The sequence below is a fragment of the Lepidochelys kempii genome, chromosome 6 (assembly GCF_965140265.1).
Source record: "Lepidochelys kempii isolate rLepKem1 chromosome 6, rLepKem1.hap2, whole genome shotgun sequence".
NCBI lineage: Eukaryota > Metazoa > Chordata > Testudines > Cheloniidae > Lepidochelys > Lepidochelys kempii.
The window spans coordinates 535,726-552,914 of NC_133261.1; the positions used below are offsets into that span (position 1 = coordinate 535,726).

At 65.3% G+C, this 17,189-nt stretch overlaps 3 protein-coding genes across 6 annotated transcripts; 1 reads left to right on the forward strand and 2 right to left on the reverse strand.

Annotated features, from left to right (window-relative positions):
* Positions 1 to 1,008: 1,008 nt before the first annotated feature.
* On the reverse strand, positions 1,009 to 5,389 carry LOC140912258 (sulfotransferase 1A1-like). Of its 2 annotated transcripts, none has more exons than XM_073346411.1 (8): positions 5,228 to 5,389; positions 3,767 to 3,915; positions 3,543 to 3,668; positions 2,447 to 2,544; positions 2,168 to 2,294; positions 1,867 to 1,961; positions 1,376 to 1,556; positions 1,009 to 1,189 (listed from the first exon to the last, which is right to left on the reverse strand). In XM_073346411.1, the coding sequence occupies exons 2-8, from the start codon at positions 3,912 to 3,914 to the stop codon at positions 1,077 to 1,079; spliced, it is 888 nt and encodes a 295-aa protein (XP_073202512.1). In that variant the 5' UTR covers position 3,915; positions 5,228 to 5,389; the 3' UTR covers positions 1,009 to 1,076. The 2 variants fall into 2 exon arrangements, with proteins under 2 accessions (XP_073202512.1, XP_073202511.1); XM_073346410.1 differs by lacking the exon at positions 5,228 to 5,389 and adding an exon at positions 5,154 to 5,178.
* Positions 5,390 to 9,806: 4,417 nt separating this feature from the next.
* Positions 9,807 to 13,554, reverse strand: SLX1A (SLX1 homolog A, structure-specific endonuclease subunit). 2 transcript variants are annotated; one of them, XM_073346415.1, is made up of 7 exons: positions 13,491 to 13,554; positions 12,052 to 12,232; positions 11,316 to 11,367; positions 10,800 to 11,147; positions 10,496 to 10,626; positions 10,240 to 10,327; positions 9,807 to 9,922 (listed from the first exon to the last, which is right to left on the reverse strand). In XM_073346415.1, exons 2-7 carry the CDS (start codon positions 12,222 to 12,224, stop codon positions 9,893 to 9,895), a joined length of 822 nt encoding a protein of 273 aa, XP_073202516.1. In that variant the 5' UTR covers positions 12,225 to 12,232; positions 13,491 to 13,554; the 3' UTR covers positions 9,807 to 9,892. The 2 variants fall into 2 exon arrangements, with proteins under 2 accessions (XP_073202516.1, XP_073202515.1); XM_073346414.1 differs by having other exon boundaries at positions 13,472 to 13,553.
* Positions 11,371 to 16,727, forward strand: BOLA2B (bolA family member 2B). Of its 2 annotated transcripts, XM_073346416.1 has the most exons (4): positions 11,371 to 11,386; positions 13,572 to 13,994; positions 16,187 to 16,284; positions 16,549 to 16,727. In XM_073346416.1, exons 2-4 carry the CDS (start codon positions 13,683 to 13,685, stop codon positions 16,652 to 16,654), a joined length of 516 nt encoding a protein of 171 aa, XP_073202517.1. In that variant the 5' UTR covers positions 11,371 to 11,386; positions 13,572 to 13,682; the 3' UTR covers positions 16,655 to 16,727. The 2 variants fall into 2 exon arrangements, with proteins under 2 accessions (XP_073202517.1, XP_073202518.1); XM_073346417.1 differs by lacking the exons at positions 11,371 to 11,386; positions 13,572 to 13,994 and adding an exon at positions 14,017 to 14,152.
* The last annotated feature ends 462 nt before the right edge of the window (positions 16,728 to 17,189 follow it).

Genomic DNA, 17,189 nt, shown 5'->3' on the forward strand with positions numbered 1-17,189 from the left:
CCCATGGGACCCGCCCGGGCCCAGCTGGGCAGGTCAAGGTGAGAGACAGGGTGCAGGTGGGTCCCTGCGCCCCTGGCAGGCCCCTCCCCACCACCCACCATGGGGGGGGTCTCTGCCCCTCCTTTCCCCAGGGGCCATGTGGGATTGGCAGGGGGGCATGTCAGCAGCATGCCCGGCCCCAGCTCTCCCCCTAGGGTGGGAGGCACGGGCATGGAAGGGGGCTGTGGCTGGGAGTCACAGAGGCCTCTGGCTTTATCAGGGGGATCCCCCAGATCTAATGGGGGGGGCTGCACCGTTACCCCCCAGCCCTGGGGTGAGCTGAACAGCTGATTACACAAACATCCTGGCTGTGTGACTTTCCCCCTCCCTACAGCTCCCCGCACCCGTACCCTGCCCCCCCCAGGCCCCACACCCTGTCCCACAGCTCCCCGTACCCTGCCCGCACAGCTCCTGCCTCTCTGCCCCCCCGTACCCTGCCCCCACCACTCCCCAGAGCCCTGCCCCCCTCCGCCCCAGCACTTACAGAGCCAGCCCCGCACCCTGTCCCCCACTGGCTGCCTTATTGACCCATTCTAGGGTTTGTTCATTAACTACCCCCGGCCTGGCCCTTTGACCTGCTGCCCGGAGGCCAGGATTCTGGGTGGCTCCTCGCCCAGCCTGGCCAGGGAGTGGGCGTGATTCCTGGTGTCAGGGGCTCCAGGGTTACTGATTGCTCTGGGCCCAGTGTAGGATGTGGGAGAAAACCCAGGCGTCCGGGCTCTAACCCGTCGGCCTCACTCCCCTCCCGGGTGGGATGTGGGGGCGGATTATGCAAGAGGCTCTGGCAGGGGGGCAAGTGGAACTGGAGTCAGATCCCTACAGCAGAGCGGGGGTGGGATGGGGGGGCTGAGAACCAGAGAAAGGTTCCCCCCCACAGCACCCGTCCCCCTCCCCGCAGCCAGCACCCCTTCCCCTCCCCGCAGCGCTCCCTGCTGGGAGAGGCTGGGGCTACAGTGAAGCACACGCAGATCAGAGCAGGTAACTCGGGTTTATCTCTCTGCAGTGGGGCGTGGGGGGGTGATGTGGGGCAGGGGGGCTCAGATCTCCATCCGGAAGCTCAGGTCGGTTCCCTCCATTTGCCTCTCGTAGTCGGCGTCAAATCGCTCGTTCTGGGCCACCGTGAACTGGTTCTTCCAGTCGCCCGTCACACCTGGGGGGCAGGACAGTGCGGTCATTGCGCCCCCTGGCACCCCGCCGAGCCCCCCAGGCCGTGCCCCCTGGTTCTCTGCCCCCCACTGAGCCTCCCACCCCATGCCCCCTGGCACCTCACCGAGCCCACCCCACAGCACAGCGACCCCCGCTGGGCCCCACTCCTTGCCCCCTGGTGCCCCCGTACCCTTGCGCATGAAGGGCGAGATGCTGTGGTCCATGACGCTGGTGGGGATGGTTTTGTAGTTGGCCATGAAGTTCTGCTTCATCTTGGTGAACGAGGTGTGCTGGGCAATCGCCTCCACGAGCCCCTCGGATGGGGGGCGCCCCAGGAACTCCAGCACCTTCCGGATCTCGCGCCGGGGGTCCTGGGCGGGATGGGGGTCAGAGCCAGTGGGGCGCGCCGGAGGGCTGGGTCAGATCTGGAGACATGGGGCTGTCTGGTGGGGGCCGGGGACAGGAAGGGGGGCTGGGGCCGTCGGGGGTGGGGCTGGGACAAGAAGGAGGGGGGCCGCGGGGAGGCGGGGACAGGAGGGGGGGCCGTTGGGGGGGGCAGGGACAGGAGGGGGGGCTGCGGGGGGCGGGGACAGGAAGGAGGGGGGCCACGGGGGGGCGGGGACAGGAGGGGGGCCGTCGGGGGGGCGGGGACAGGAAGGGGGGGCCGCGGGGGGGGCTCACCTCTTTCATGTCCTCGTAGAACAGGTAAAGCATTCGGTGTTCCCGTCTCTTCTCCCACCAGCCCCGGACGTGCTGGTGCCACGACCCGAACGACACTGGGGGAGGGCAGACGGCTCAGAGACCCCCAGGCCCCTCACACGCCCGCCTGAGGGTCCCCCGAGCCAGGCAGTCCCCCCTGCTCCCCAGGGATCCCCCCGTGCCAGCCAATCCCCCCAGTCCCCCTGCGCCAGCCAGTCTATGCCCTGGGGGCAGGTCTGAGCCAGCGCCCCCCGGAGGAGATCAGCCCCTGCTCGCGCCCCACCTCTCCCGGCCGTGAAGTCATCCAGGAAGTGGTCCCAGGAGCCGGGGTCCGGGTGCACCTTCGCCATCTGGTAGAAGTAATAGTAGGACACGGCCACGTCCTTGGCGTTCCTGGCCATGTAGATCATCTGGAGGGGGTGGGGGACACGGGGGTCAGGGTCTCACTGCCCCTTCCCCCCCGCAGCTGAGACCTCAGACCTCCGCTCCCCACACCACTACCCCCCCAGGGCCCCAGCTGGCGCCCCCAATGGTAACCCCAGCCCCACAGCCCGAGGCTCACCTTACAGTCCTGCTCCCAGAACGACTCCGGCAGCAGCTGCACCGGGAGATGGGTCTTCACCAGCCGCCGGGATGGCCTCTTCTGGAGCAGCTCCACCCCTGGGGGGCACAGGGCAGGGGTGAGCCAGGAGCCCCCCACAGCCAGTGCCCCCTGCCCACAGCACCCTGCCCTCAGCGCCCCCTGCTAGGAGAGGCCAGGCTGGAGTAGCCGGGACCTAGACAAATGGGAGGATTGGGCCAAAAGAAATCAGATGAGGTTCAACAAGGACAAGTGCAGAGTCCTGCACTTAGGACGGAAGAACCCAATGCACCGCTACAGACTAGGGACCGAATGGCTCGGCAGCAGTTCTGCGGAAAAGGACCTAGGGGTGACAGTGGACGAGAAGCTGGATATGAGTCAGCAGTGTGCCCTTGTTGCCAAGAAGGCCAATGGCATTTTGGGATGTATAAGTAGGGGCATTGCCAGCAGATCGAGGGACGTGATCGTTCCCCTCTATTCGACATTGGTGAGGCCTCCTCTGGAGTACTGTGTCCAGTTTTGGGCCCCCTCTACAAGAAGGATGTGGAAAAATTGGAGAGAGTCCAGCGAAGGGCAACAAAAATTATTAGGGGTCAGGAACACATGAGTTATGAGGAGAGGCTGAGGGAACTGGGATTGTTTAGCCTGCAGAAGAGAAGAAGGAGGGGGGATTTGATAGCTGCTTTCAACTACCTGAAAGGGGGTTCCAAAGAGGATGGAGCTCGGCTGTTCTCAGGGGTGGCAGACGACAGAACGAGGAGCAATGGTCTCTAGTTGCCGTGGCGGGGTGTAGGTTGGAGATGAGGAAACACGATTTCACTAGGAAGGCGGGGAAGCCCTGCAATGGGTTCCCTAGGGAGGTGGTGGAATCTCCTTCCTTAGAGGTGTTTAAGGCCCGGCTTGACAAGCCCTGGCTGGGATGATTTAGTTGGGGTCAGTCCTGCTTTGAGCAGGCGGTGGGACTAGGTGACCTCCCGAGGTCCCTTCCCACCCCGATATTCTAGGATTGCAGGAGCTCCCCCCACAGCCAGCGCCCTGCCCCCTCCCCACAGCGCCCCGGGAGCCAAGTCTGCGTTACCAGTGGGGATCCCAGGAACAGCAAACTCCAGGAAGGGGACTCGCATGTAGATGGCCTCTCGCTTGCATTTCTCTGTGTCTCCATCGTTGTAGATCATGTCGACGATCTCACTGATCCAGGTGGTACCTGCAGGGGACGGGCAGGCTAAGCTAGCCGGGGCTGCGGGTCGGGAGTGAGGGGCACCAGGGCACGGAGGGGCTCTGGGGCAGGTTGGAGGCACTCACCAGATTTGGGGTACGTGGAGATCAGTAGATCATCCGGCTGCGCCTGGAATCCCTCCACCTCCCCCCAGTTCTCTGCGAAGTATTTGATCATGGGGACTCCCCGGATGGGGATCAAGGCTGGGCGCGGAGTCTCCTCGGCTGGCTGCATCCTGTGAGAGAAAGGGTTAAAGAGGACTTCGACGCCCTGGAGATCACCCCGCCCCCCACACACGCACATCTCGAGCCCAGGGCTGGGGGGGCTGCGGGTCGGGAGCGGGGGGCACCGGCAGGGCGGGGGGGCAGGGCGGGGCTGGCAGGGGGGCTGCAGGTCGGGAGTGAGGGGCACCGGCAGAGCTGGGGGGCAAGGCTGGGCTGGCAGGGGGCTGCGGGTCGGGAGTGAGGGGCACCGGCAGAGCTGGGGGGGCAGGGCGGGGCTAGTAGGGGCTGCGGGTCGGGAGTGGGGGGCACCGACAGGGCTGGGGGGCAGGGCTGGGCTGGCAGGGGGCTGCGGGTCGGGAGTGAGGGGCACCGGCAGAGCTGGGGGGGCAGGGCTGGGCTGGCAGGGGGCTGCGGGTCGGGAGTGGGGGGCACCGGCAGGGCGGGGGGGGCAGGGCTGGGCTGGCAGGGGGCTGCGGGTCGGGAGTGAGGGGCACCGGCAGAGCTGGGGGGGGCAGGGCTGGGCTGGCAGGGGGCTGCGGGTCGGGAGCGGGGGGCACCGGCAGGGCGGGGGGGCAGGGCTGGGCTAGCAGGGGCTGCGGGTCGGGAGTGAGGGGCACCGGCAGAGCTGGGGGGGCAGGGCGGGGCTAGTAGGGGCTGCGGGTCGGGAGTGGGGGGCACCGACAGGGCTGGGCTGGCAGGGGGCTGCGGGTCGGGAGTGAGGGGCACCGGCAGAGCTGGGGGGGCAGGGCTGGGCTGGCAGGGGGCTGCGGGTCGGGAGTGAGGGGCACCGGCAGAGCTGGGGGGCAGGGCTGGGCTGGCAGGGGGCTGCGGGTCGGGAGTGGGGGGCACCGGCAGGGCGGGGGGGGCAGGGCTGGGCTGGCAGGGGGCTGCGGGTCGGGAGTGGGGGGCACCGGCAGGGCGGGGGGGAGCAGGGCTGGGCTGGCAGGGGGCTGCGGGTCGGGAGTGGGGGGCACCGGCAGGGCGGGGGGGAGCAGGGCTGGGCTGGCAGGGGGCTGCGGGTCGGGAGTGGGGGGCACTGGCGCGCGGGGGGGGGCGAGTTGTGAAAGTTTCTGGCAGGAAAGGGAGAAGTTGGTGGCTCCGGGACATTTCTGGGGGCCGGGTCCAGACGCGGGGGGGGGGTCAGGAGCCGGGGGGGGCACATGCGGCTGCCCCTTTCTTTAGGGGGTAGGAGGGTCCCCTCAGGAGAAGGGCTGGTTCTCGGGCCCCGCGTCCCATCCCTCTGCCCGACCTGGGGGCCCCGGACACCTGGGTCCCTTCTCCTGCCTGGGGGGGCCCGGAGGAGCAGCCCCCTCCCCCACTCACTTGCTCGGGGCTCGGCGCGGTCCGGGGAAGCGCGGCGCGGGGCCGGGCGGGTTTTATCGGCGGAGCCAGGGGCGGGCGGGGCGTGGAGAGGGGCCAGGAGGGGGCTGCTCCCACCGCCATGGGGCCGGGGCGGACGCCTGGGTCCCTCCCCGTCTTCATCTCTCTCTGGTTCCCCTCCCCCTTCCCCAGCGCTCAGGGGCAACGTCCCCGGACGCCTGGGTCCTCTTCCCCATCCCTGTTCCCCCCGCGCCCGGACGCCTGGGTCCCCTTCCCCCCCCTTGTTTCCCCCCAGCCCCGGGTCCCCTCCCCCCGCCGGTGTCAGGGTCTGCAGGTTGCTCGGGTCACACAGTCCAGGAACTCGCTGGGTGGGGGAGGGGTCCCTGCCCCCCCCCCCCCAGCAGCTCGCCCCCCTCCGGGCTTCAGGCGGCAGTTGGGGGGAGGGGGCAGGGAAAGGTTCCAGGATCCTCCCCCAAAGCCTGGGGCCCTTCCCGTGCCTGTCCTTGTCCCCCCCCCCCCCCCCCCCCCAGACTCCCTCCCCGGACACCTGGGTCCCCGTGTCAGGCACAGCCCGGACTTGAAGCTCCTGGGATTTTTTATTTCATGTTTCAGAGTAGCAGCCGTGTTAGTCTGTATTCGCAAAAAGAAAAGGAGGACTTGTGGCACCTTAGAGACTAACCAATTTATTTGAGCATGAGCTTTCGTGAGCTACAGCTCACTTCATCGGATGCATACCGTGGAAACTGCAGCAGACTTTATATACACACAGAGAATATGAAACAATACCTCCTCTCACCCCACTGTCCTGCTGGTAATAGCTTATCTAAAGTGATCATCAGGTGGGCCATTTCCAGCACAAATCCAGGTTTTCTCACCCTCCACCCCCCCACACAAATTCACTCTCCTGCTGGTGATAGCCCATCCAAAGTGACAACTCTTTACACAATGTGCATGATAATCAAGTTGGGCCATTTCCTGCACAAATCCAGGTTCTCTCACCCCCCTCCCAAAAACCACACACACAAACTCACTCTCCTGCTGGTAATAGCTCATCCAAACTGACCACTCTTCAAGTTTAAATCCAAGTTAAACCAGAACATCTGGGGGGGGGGGGTAGGAAAAAACAAGAGGAAACAGGCTACCTTGCATAATGACTTAGCCACTCCCAGTCTCTATTCAAGCCTAAATTAATAGTATCCAATTTGCAAATGAATTCCAATTCAGCAGTTTCTCGCTGGAGTCTGGATTTGAAGTTTTTTTGTTGTAAGATAGCGACCTTCATGTCTGTGATTGCGTGACCAGAGAGATTGAAGTGTTCTCCGACTGGTTTATGAATGTTATAATTCGTGACATCTGATTTGTGTCCATTTATTCTTTTACGTAGAGACTGTCCGGTTTGGCCGATGTACATGGCAGAGGGGCATTGCTGGCACATGATGGCATAGATCACATTGGTGGATGTGCAGGTGAACGAGCCTCTGATGGTGTGGCTGATGTTATTAGGCCCTGTGATGGTGTCCCCTGAATAGATATGTGGACACAATTGGCAACGGGCTTTGTTGCAAGGATAGGTTCCTGGGTTAGTGGTTCTGTTGTGTGGTATGTGGTTGTTGGTGAGTATTTGCTTCAGGTTGGGGGGCTGTCTGTAGGCAAGGACTGGCCTGTCTCCCAAGATCTGTGAGAGTGATGGGTCGTCCTTCAGGATAGGTTGTAGATCCTTAATAATGCGTTGGAGGGGTTTTAGCTGGGGGCTGAAGGTGACGGCTAGCGGCGTTCTGTTATTTTCTTTGTTAGGCCTGTCCTGTAGTAGGTAACTTCTGGGAACTCTTCTGGCTCTGTCAATCTGTTTCTTTACTTCTGCAGGTGGGTATTGTAGTTGTAAGAAAGCTTGACAGAGATCTTGTAGGTGTTTGTCTCTGTCTGAGGGGTTGGAGCAAATGCGGTTGTATCGCAGAGCTTGGCTGTAGACGATGGATCGTGTGGTGTGGTCAGGGTGAAAGCTGGAGGCATGCAGGTAGGAATAGCGGTCAGTAGGTTTCCGGTATAGGGTGGTGTTTATGTGACCATCGTTTATTAGCACTGTAGTGTCCAGGAAGTGGATCTCTTGTGTGGACTGGACCAGGCTGAGGTTGATGGTGGGATGGAAATTGTTGAAATCATGGTGGAATTCCTCAAGGGCTTCTTTTCCATGGGTCCAGATGATGAAGATGTCATCAATATAGCGCAAGTAGAGTAGGGGCGTTAGGGGACGAGAGCTGAGGAAGCGTTGTTCTAAGTCAGCCATAAAAATGTTGGCATCCTGTGGGGCCATGCGGGTACCCATAGCAGTGCCGCTGATCTGAAGGTATACATTGTCCCCAATGTGAAATAGTTATGGGTAAGGACAAAGTTCAGCCACCAGGTTAGCCGTGACATTATCGGGGGTAGTGTTCCTGACGGCTTGTAGTCCATCTTTGTGTGGAATGTTGGTGTAGAGGGCTTCTACATCCATAGTGGCCAGGATGGTGTTATCAGGAAGATCACCGATGGATTGAAGTTTCCTCAGGAAGTCAGTGGTGTCTCGAAGGTAGCTGGGAGTGCTGGTAGCGTAGGGCCTGAGGAGGGAGTCTACATAGCCAGACAATCCTGCTGTCAGGGTGCCAATGCCTGAGATGATGGGGCGCCCAGGATTTCCAGGGTTATGGATCTTGGGTAGTAGATAGAATATCCCAGGTCGGGGTTCCAGGGGTGTGTCTGTGCGGATTTGATCTTGTGCTTTTTCAGGAAGTTTCTTGAGCAAATGCTGTAGTTGCTTTTGGTAACTCTCAGTGGGATCAGAGGATAATGGCTTGTAGAAACTCGTGTTGGAGAGCTGCCGAGCAGCCTCTTGTTCATATTCCGACCTATTCATGATGACAACAGCACCTCCTTTGTCAGCCTTTTTGATTATGATGTCAGAGTTGTTTCTGAGGCTGTGGATGGCATTGCGTTCCGCATGGCTGAGGTTATGGGGCAAGTGATGCTGCTTTTCCACAATTTCAGCCCGTGCACGTCGGCGGAAGCACTCTATGTAGAAGTCCAGTCTGCTGTTTCGACCTTCAGGAGGAGTCCACCTAGAATCCCTCTTTCTGTAGTGTTGGTAGGGAGACCTCTGTGGATTAGTATGCTGTTCAGAGGTATTTTGGAAATATTCCTTGAGTCGGAGACGTCGAAAATAGGATTCTAGGTCACCACAGAACTGACCACACCACACGATCCATCGTCTACAGCCAAGCTCTGCGATACAACCGCATTTGCTCCAACCCCTCAGACAGAGACAAACACCTACAAGATCTCTGTCGAGCTTTCTTACAACTACAATACCCACCTGCGGAAGTAAAGAAACAGATTGATAGAGCCAGAAGAGTTCCCAGAAGTTACCTACTACAGGACAGGCCTAACAAAGAAAATAACAGAACGCCACTAGCCGTCACCTTCAGCCCCCAACTAAAACCCCTCCAACGCATTATTAAGGATCTACAACCTATCCTAAAGGATGACCCAACACTCTCACAAATCTTGGGAGACAGGCCAGTCCTTGCCTACAGACAGCCCCGCAACCTGAAGCAAATACTCACCAACAACCACATACCACACAACAGAACCACTAACCCAGGAACCTATCCTTGCAACAAAGCCCGTTGCCAACTGTGCCCACATATCTATTCAGGGGACACCATCACAGGGCCTAATAACATCAGCCACACTATCAGAGGCTCGTTCACCTGCACATCCACCAATGTGATCTATGCCATCATGTGCCAGCAATGCCCCTCTGCCATGTACATCGGCCAAACCGGACAGTCTCTACGTAAATGGACACAAATCAGATGTCACGAATTATAACATTCATAAACCAGTCGGAGAACACTTCAATCTCTCTGGTCATGCAATCACAGACATGAAGGTCGCTATCTTAAAACAAAAAAACTTCAAATCCAGACTCCAGCGAGAAACTGCTGAATTGGAATTCATTTGCAAATTGGATACTATTAATTTAGGCTTAAATAGAGACTGGGAGTGGCTAAGTCATTATGCAAGGTAGCCTATTTCCCCTTGTTTTTTCCTACCCCCCCCCCAGATGTTCTGGTTTAACTTGGATTTAAACTTGGAGAGTGGTCAGTTTGGATGAGCTATTACCAGCAGGAGAGTGAGTTTGTGTGTGTATGGGGGTGGGGGGATGTGAGAACCTGGATTTGTGCAGGAAATAGCCCAACTTTATTATCATGCACATTGTGTAAAGAGTTGTCACTTTGGATGGGCTATCACCAGCAGGAGAGTGAATTTGTGTGGGGGGGTGGAGGGTGAGAAAACCTGGATTTGTGCTGGAAATGGCCCACCTGATGATCACTTTAGATAAGCTATTACCAGCAGGACAGTGGGGTGAGAGGAGGTATAGTTTCATATTCTCTGTGTATATATAAAGCCTGCTGCAGTTTCCACGGTATGCATCCGAGGAAGTGAGCTGTAGCTCATGAAAGCTCATGCTCAAATAAATTGGTTAGTCTCTAAGGTGCCACAAGTACTCCTTTTCTTTTTATACTCTGAGATAGCGCGTTTATCCCCTGGGCCCCCCCGGCGATCCAGGAGGGGGCGGGACCACCGGCCCTTTGCCCCGCCCCTCCAGCGCAGGCTCCTCCCCTCGGGTCTTCAGCTCCGCAGCTCCTCTGTCCAGTGTCCCTGTGGGCGGGAGGGAGTCAGAGAGGGAGGGGCTTCCCTGTGAGGGGCGGGGCTTGGCTGACAAAGGGGCGGGGACAAAGCAGGGAGGAGTTTAGCAGCCAGAGACTGTGAAAGGGGAGGGGAGAGAATGGGGGCAGGGCTTACCTGCAAGAGGGGGCGTGGACAGGGCGGGGCTTAGTAGCCAAAGGGCAGGGAAGGGGGTGGGCGTAAAGCCACGAGGGGCGGCCCAATAGGCTCGCCCACACAATGGGTGGGGCTCTTGTGCGAAAGGGGAACACGCCATGGGTGGAGCTTAGCAGCAAGAGGGCGGGGCTTACCTGGGAGGAGGCAGGGACTTCTTCCAGGTCACCATAGCAACCCTGGTGGTATCGAATCAGGTCACCCCACAGGAGGAGGTTCTTGCAGCTGCAACAGAAAATGGGGGGGGCCTTCACCATGGGAATTGGGTTGCCAAGGCAACATGCTGGGGATGTTGCCCATAGCAACTGCATCCCATCCCTGCCCCCCCTAGAGATCCGCTCCTCCCCCAGGGGAGCCCCCACTGGTCCCTGGGCTCCGCTGGGGGCCCCATACCCTGGGCAGCGCCCCTCCACGGGCAGGAACTGCTGCGGCTCCTCCCGCAGGAACTCCCGCGCCAGGCAGGCGGGGTGGGCGGCCAGCGGGCATCCGGGGTGGAAGCAGCGCAGGGGAGGGTCGTCCACGTCCTGCAGGGGGGAAGACAGACAGAGGTGGGGGAGGGTACAGCCCCTCCACTCTAATCACTAGCCCCCACTCCCCAGCCCCGCTCCCCCGAGCTGGGAGAGAACCCAGGAGTCCAGGGTCCCAGCCTCCCCCTCCCCTTCTAGAGAACCCAGGTGTCCGAGAACCCCCAACCTACCTGGAGTCTCCTCAGGCAGAGGGTGCAGCGCTGGGTCTGGGCCGCCGGCCCCGGTGGAGGGCCGGGTTCTTCCTGCCCCCGCTCCCCGCGCCCCCCGGCTGGGCCCAGCGCCCGGACCGGCCCAAAGGCCAGGGGCATGTGCAGGGGGGGCTGGAGGGCGGGGGGGAAATCCTGGCGGTACTCCTGCTCCAGCCAGCGCACCGTGAGGGGCAGCCGGCACCAGGGGGCCACGCGCAGCATGTGGGCCAGAACCCGCAGGTGGAAATCGAAGCGGGTCTCCCGGCGGGCGCGGCGGCTCACGTGGGAGAGACGGCGAGAAGTGTGGGGGTGCTGCCAGGCCCACTCGAACTGGGGGGCAGAGAGACAGCGGAGTTAGAGAGCGGGATCTGCGGGTCGGGAGTGAGGGGCACCGGCAGAGCGGGGGGGGGCGGGGGCTGTGGGTCGGGAGTGGGGGGCACCGGCAGAGCAGGGGGGGGCGGGGGCTGCGGGTCGGGAGTGGGGGGCACCGGCAGGTACCCGCAGCGCAGCCACGTCAGAGGGGAAGCCGTGGACGATCAGCACCATCTCCCTGCAAGGAGAGAACCCAGGTCAGCCAGCGCTCCCAGCATGCCCTGCTCCCCCCGCTCCCAGCATGCTCCGCTCCCCCTGCCCCGTGCTCCCAGCATGCCCTGCTCCCCCTGCCCCGCACTCCCAGCATGCCCTGCTCCCCCCGCTCCCAGCATGCTCCGCTCCCCCTGCCCCGTGCTCCCAGCATGCCCTGCTCCCCCTGCCCCGTGCTCCCAGCATGCCCTGCTCCGGGCCAGCCAGCACTCCCAGCATGCCCCACTCCCCCTGCCCCGCACTCCCAGCATGCCCTGCTCCCCGTGCTCCCAGCATGCCCTGCTCCTGGCCAGCCAGCGCTCCCAGCATGCCCCGCTCCCCGTGCTCCCAGCATGCCCCGCTCTGGGCCAGGCAGCGCTCCCAACATGCCCTGCTCCCCGCACGCCGCACTCCCAGCATGCCCTGCTCCCCGTGCTCCCAGCATGCCCTGCTCCGGGCCAGCCAGCGCTCCCAGCATGCCCCGCTCCCCGTGCTCCCAGCATGCCCTGCTCCGGGCCAGCCAGCACTCCCAGCATGCCCCGCTCCCCCCGCGCCATGCCGACCACCACTCCCAGCAAGCCCTTGTCTGCTGTTTAGGTTCGCACGCGTGCGTGGCATGCTGGGATTACCCCCCGCCCCCCAGCGTTGCATGCTGGGATCCCCCCAGGGTTACCAGGGCCCGCGCCCACTGGTCTTCCAGGCCCCACCGCGGCGCTTGCCGGCGTTGTGCTGCCCGATGCGGCGCTGGGGGGCCACGGTGAAGCCGACGTAGACGCGGCCCCGGTACCGGGGGTTGGTGCAGAACAGCAGGTAGACGCCAAAGAACCCTCGCGGCTCCGCTCCCATGGCCGGGCCTGGGGAGAGGGGGCGGGAAAGGTCATGGCCGGCCAGCCCCACTTCCCAGCATGCCCCGGGTCTCCCCCTCTCCCAGCATGCTCCAGGTCCCCCACTTCCCAGCATGCCCCGGGTCTCCCCATCTCCCAGCATGCTCCAGGTCCCCCACTTCCCAGCATGCCCCGGGTCTCCCCATCTCCCAGCATGCCCCGGGTCTCCCCATCTCCCAGCATGCCCCGGGTCTCCCCCAGTGCCCCCCTCTCCCAGCATGCTCCCAGTGCCCCCCTCTCCCAGCATGCTCCAGGTCCCCCCACTTCCCAGCATGCCCCCGGGTCTCCCCATCTCCCAGCATGCCCCGGGTCTCCCCCAGTGCCCCCCCTCTCCCAGCATGCTCCAGGTCCCCCACTTCCCAGCATGCCCCGGGTCTCCCCATCTCCCAGCATGCCCCGGGTCTCCCCCAGGTGCCCCCATCTCCCAGCATGCTCCGGGTCTCCCCCAGTGCCCCCCTCTCCCAGCATGCTCCAGGTCCCCCCACTTCCCAGCATGCCCCGGGTCTCCCCATCTCCCAGCATGCCCCGGGTCTCCCCCAGGTGCCCCCCATCTCCCAGCATGCCCCGGGTCTCCCCCAGGTGCCCCCCTCTCCCAGCATGCTCCAGGTCCCCCACTTCCCAGCATGCCCCCGGGTCTCCCCATCTCCCAGCATGCCCCGGGTCTCCCCCCCAGTGCCCCCCTCTCCCAGCATGCTCCAGGTCCCCCACGTCCCAGCATGCCCCGGGTCTCCCCATCTCCCAGCATGCCCCGGGTCTCCCCCAGGTGCCCCCATCTCCCAGCATGCCCCGGGTCTCCCCCAGTGCCCCCCTCTCCCAGCATGCTCCAGGTCCCCCACTTCCCAGCATGCCCCGGGTCTCCCCATCTCCCAGCATGCTCCAGGTCCCCCCCAGGTGCCCCCATCTCCCAGCATGCCCCGGGTCTCCCCCAGGTGCCCCCCTCTCCCAGCATGCTCCGGGTCTCCCCCAGTGCCCCCCCTCTCCCAGCATGCTCCGGGTCCCCCCCCCCGTAACCCCCCATCTCCCAGCATGCACCGCGTCCCCCCCCGCCCCACCTTCCCAGCATGCTGCGGTCTCCCCCCCTCCCCGCGTCCCCCATCTCCCAGCATGCTCCAGGTCCCCCACTTCCCAGCAATGCCCCGGGTCTCCCCCAGGTGCCCCCCCCCGTGTCCCCCATCTCCCAGCATGCCCCGGGGCCCCCTCCCATCCTGCCTTCAGTCTCAGCTCCTACCGCCGGCGCCCGAGCCCAGCTCGGGAAGAGGCACCAGGCGCCTCCCTCTGATTGGTGCCTTTGGGCGGTTGTCGCTTCCAGGATGGACCCTATTGGCCACCTCGCGGGAAGCCCGCCCGCCAGCCCTACTCTGATTGGAGGAGCTGGGGCGAGCGGCGCATTGGGGACGTGACCTGAGGCGGAAGTGACGAGATGACCAGAGGCGGAAGTGAGGGCGGGACCAGAGGCGGATGTGAGGAGATGACCAGAGGCGGAAGTGAGGGCGGGACCAGAGGCGGAAGTGAGGAGATGACCAGGGGCGGAAGTGGCGGGACCAGAGGCGGAAGTGGCGGGACCAGAGGCGGAAGTGAGGGCGGGACCAGAGGCGGAAGTGAGGAGATGACCAGGGGCGGAAGTGGCGGGACCAGAGGCGGAAGTGAGGAGTTGACCAGAGGCGGAAGTGGCGGGACCAGAGGCGGAAGTGAGGAGATGACCGAGGCGGAAGTGGCGGGACCAGAGGCGGAAGTGAGGAGGTGACCAGAGGCGGAAGTGAGGGGCGGGACCAGAGGCGGAAGTGGGCGGGGTCTGGCGCCTTGCGGAGCGGGATGGAGGCGGCCGGGCCGGCTCTGAGCGCGGAGACCCTCCGGGGGCGGCTGCTGCGGGGGCTGGAGGCGGAGCACGTGGTGAGCCCCCCCGCAAACCCTCCCCGGGGGCCCCTCCCCCCAAATACCCCCTAGGCCCCCTCCCCCGCGCGGTGCCGGCTCTGACCCCCGGGGCGGGGGATCAAATCCGGGGCCTGGTGTCGGGGTCCCCGTTGGGGGAGGGGCAGGTGGGGGGGGCGGGAGCTGGTGTCGGGGTCCCGTTGGGGGAGGGGCAGGTGGGGGGGGGGCGGGAGCTGGTGTCGGGGTCCCCGTCGGGGCAGGGGGCTCTCTGGGCTGGTGTCGGGGGGTCCCCGTCGGGGCAGGGGGCTCTCTGGGGCTGGTGTCGGGGTCCCCCGTCGGGGCAGGGGGCTCTCTGGGGCTGGTGTCGGGGGGGCCCTGTCGGGGCAGGGGGCTCTCTGGGGCTGGTGTCGGGGTCCCTGTCGGGGCAGGGGGCTCTCTGGGGCTGGTGTCGGGGTCCCTGTCGGGGCAGGGGGCTCTCTGGGGCTGGTGTCGGGGTCCCCGTCGGGGCAGGGGGGCTCTCTGGGGGCTGGTGTCGGGGTCCCCCGTCGGGGCAGGGGGCTCTCTGGGGGCTGGTGTCGGGGTCCCCGTCGGGGGAGGGGCAGGTGGGGGGGGCGGGAGCTGGTGTCGGGGGTCCCCGTCGGGGCAGGGGGCTCTCTGGAGCTGGTGTCGGGGTCCCCGTCGGGGCAGGGGGCTCTCTGGGGCTGGTGTCGGGGTCCCCGTCGGGGGCAGGGGGCTCTCTGGGGCTGGTGTCGGGGGTCCCCGTTGGGGAGGGGCAGGTGGGGGGGCGGGAGCTGGTGTCGGGGGTCCCCGTCGGGGCAGGGGGCTCTCTGGGGCTGGTGTCGGGGGTCCCAGTTGGGGGAGGGGCAGGTGGGGGGGGGCGGGAGCTGGTGTCGGGGGTCCCTGTCGGGGCAGGGGGCTCTCTGGGGCTGGTGTCGGGGTCCCCGTTGGGGGAGGGGCAGGTGGGGGGGGGCGGGAGCTGGTGTCGGGGGGTCCCCGTCGGGGCAGGGGGCTCTCTGGGGCTGGTGTCGGGGGTCCCTGTCACGGCAGGGGGCTCTCTGGCGCTGGTGTCGGGGTCCCTGTCGGGGCAGGGGCTCTCTGGCGCTGGTGTCGGGGGTCCCTGTCGGGACAGGGGGCTCTCTGGGGCTGGTGTCGGGGTCCCCGTTGGGGAAGGGGCAGGTGGGGGGGGGCGGGAGCTGGTGTCGGGGGTCCCTGTCGGGGCAGGGGGGCTCTCTGGGGCTGGGTGTCGGGGTCCCCGTCGGCGGCAGGGGCTCTCTGGGGCTGGTGTCGGGGGTCCCCGTCGGGGCAGGGGGCTCTCTGGGGCTGGTGTCGGGGTCCCCGTCGGGGCAGGGGGCTCTCTGGGGCTGGTGTCGGGGTCCCTGTCGGGGCAGGGGGCTCTCTGGGGCTGGTGTCGGGGTCCCCTGTCGGGGCAGGGGGCTCTCTGGGGCTGGTGTCGGGGGGCCCTGTCGGGGCAGGGGCTCTCTGGGGCTGGTGTCGGGGTCCCGTTGGGGGAGGGGCAGGTGGGGGGGGCGGGAGCTGGTGTCGGGGGTCCCCGTCGGGGCAGGGGGCTCTCTGGGGCTGGTGTCGGGGTCCCTGTCACGGCAGGGGGCTCTCTGGGGCTGGTGTCGGGGGTCCCCGTCGGGGCAGGGTCTCTCTGGGGCTGGTGTCGGGGTCCCCGTCGGGGCAGGGGGCTCTCTGGGGCTGGTGTCGGGGGTCCCCGTCGGGGCAGGGGGCTCTCTGGGGCTGGTGTCGGGGTCCCTGTCACGGCAGGGGGCTCTCTGGGGCTGGTGTCGGGGGTCCCCGTCGGGGCAGGGGGCTCTCTGGGGCTGGTGTCGGGGGTCCCCGTCGGGGCAGGGGCTCTCTGGGGCTGGTGTCGGGGGTCCCCGTCGGGGCAGGGGGCTCTCTGGGGCTGGTGTCGGGGTCCCCGTCGGGGCAGGGGCTCTCTGGGGGCTGGTGTCGGGGGGCCCCGTCGGGGCAGGGGCTCTCTGGGGCTGGTGTCGGGGGTCCGGGTTGGATCGGGGGCCTGGGGGTCACCTCCCCTCATGTCTCTCCCCCCAGGAAGTCGAGGACACGACCCCGAGCCGCTGCTCCACGAGCTTCAAGGTTCTGGTCGTCTCGTCGCAGTTCCGGGGGAAGCCCCTGCTCCATCGACACCGGTGAGCCGGGGGCCCAGCCCGGGGCCCCTTCCCCGTCCCCGGGGCCTCTGGCCCTGCCCCTGCCGGCCCTGGGCTCCGCTCTCCCCCATCACAGTCTGGGGGCTGACCCCACCCTGCCTCCCGCACAGGGACCCCCGCCTGCCGGTGCGGTTGGGGAGAGCGCTGGGGCGTGACCCATTAACCGGCCCTCCAGCCCCCGGGCCCAGCCTCCCCGTCCCTGAGCCCCGGGGCTCCTGGGCCTGGCACTGACCCCCCTCCCCACAGGCTGGTGAACAAGCTGCTGGCAGAGGAGCTGAAGCACATTCACGCCTTCGAGCAGCGCACGCTGACCCCCGAGCAGTGGGAGAAGGAGCGGGGGGGCCTGCAGTGAGAGCCCCCGGCCCCGGAGCAGGACGGAGCTGGGACCCCGAGATCAGCTGCAATAAAGGATTATGGGCAACAAACTAGTGTCTGACTGGTGCCCCCCACTCGCGACCCGCAGCCCCCCGCCAGCCCGGCCCTGCCCCCCCAGCCCCGCCGGTGCCCCCACTCGCGACCCGCAGCCCCCCGCCAGCCCGGCCCTGCCCCCCCAGCCCCGCCGGTGCCCCCACTCGCGACCTGCACCCCCCTGCTAGCCCAGCCCTGCCCCCCGAGTCCTGCCGGTGCCCCTCACCTGGAGCCGTACCCAGTATTCCCAGCCAGCAGGCGGGTGGGGGAGGTGCCTAGCTGGGGCATTTCAGGTTATGAATTGGGAGGGGGGCAATTGAACCCTTTGTGGTTTTAACAATCCCTTGGTTTGATGCGTCCTGCAAAGCTGCCATCAGTAGCCTTTCGAATCAACACCTGTCCCGCGTGGGGGGCGTTCCCGTTTCCCCTGAGGTCTGACCTCCCGTGTCTCCCTGTCTCCGCCGTGGGCGGGGGGGGGT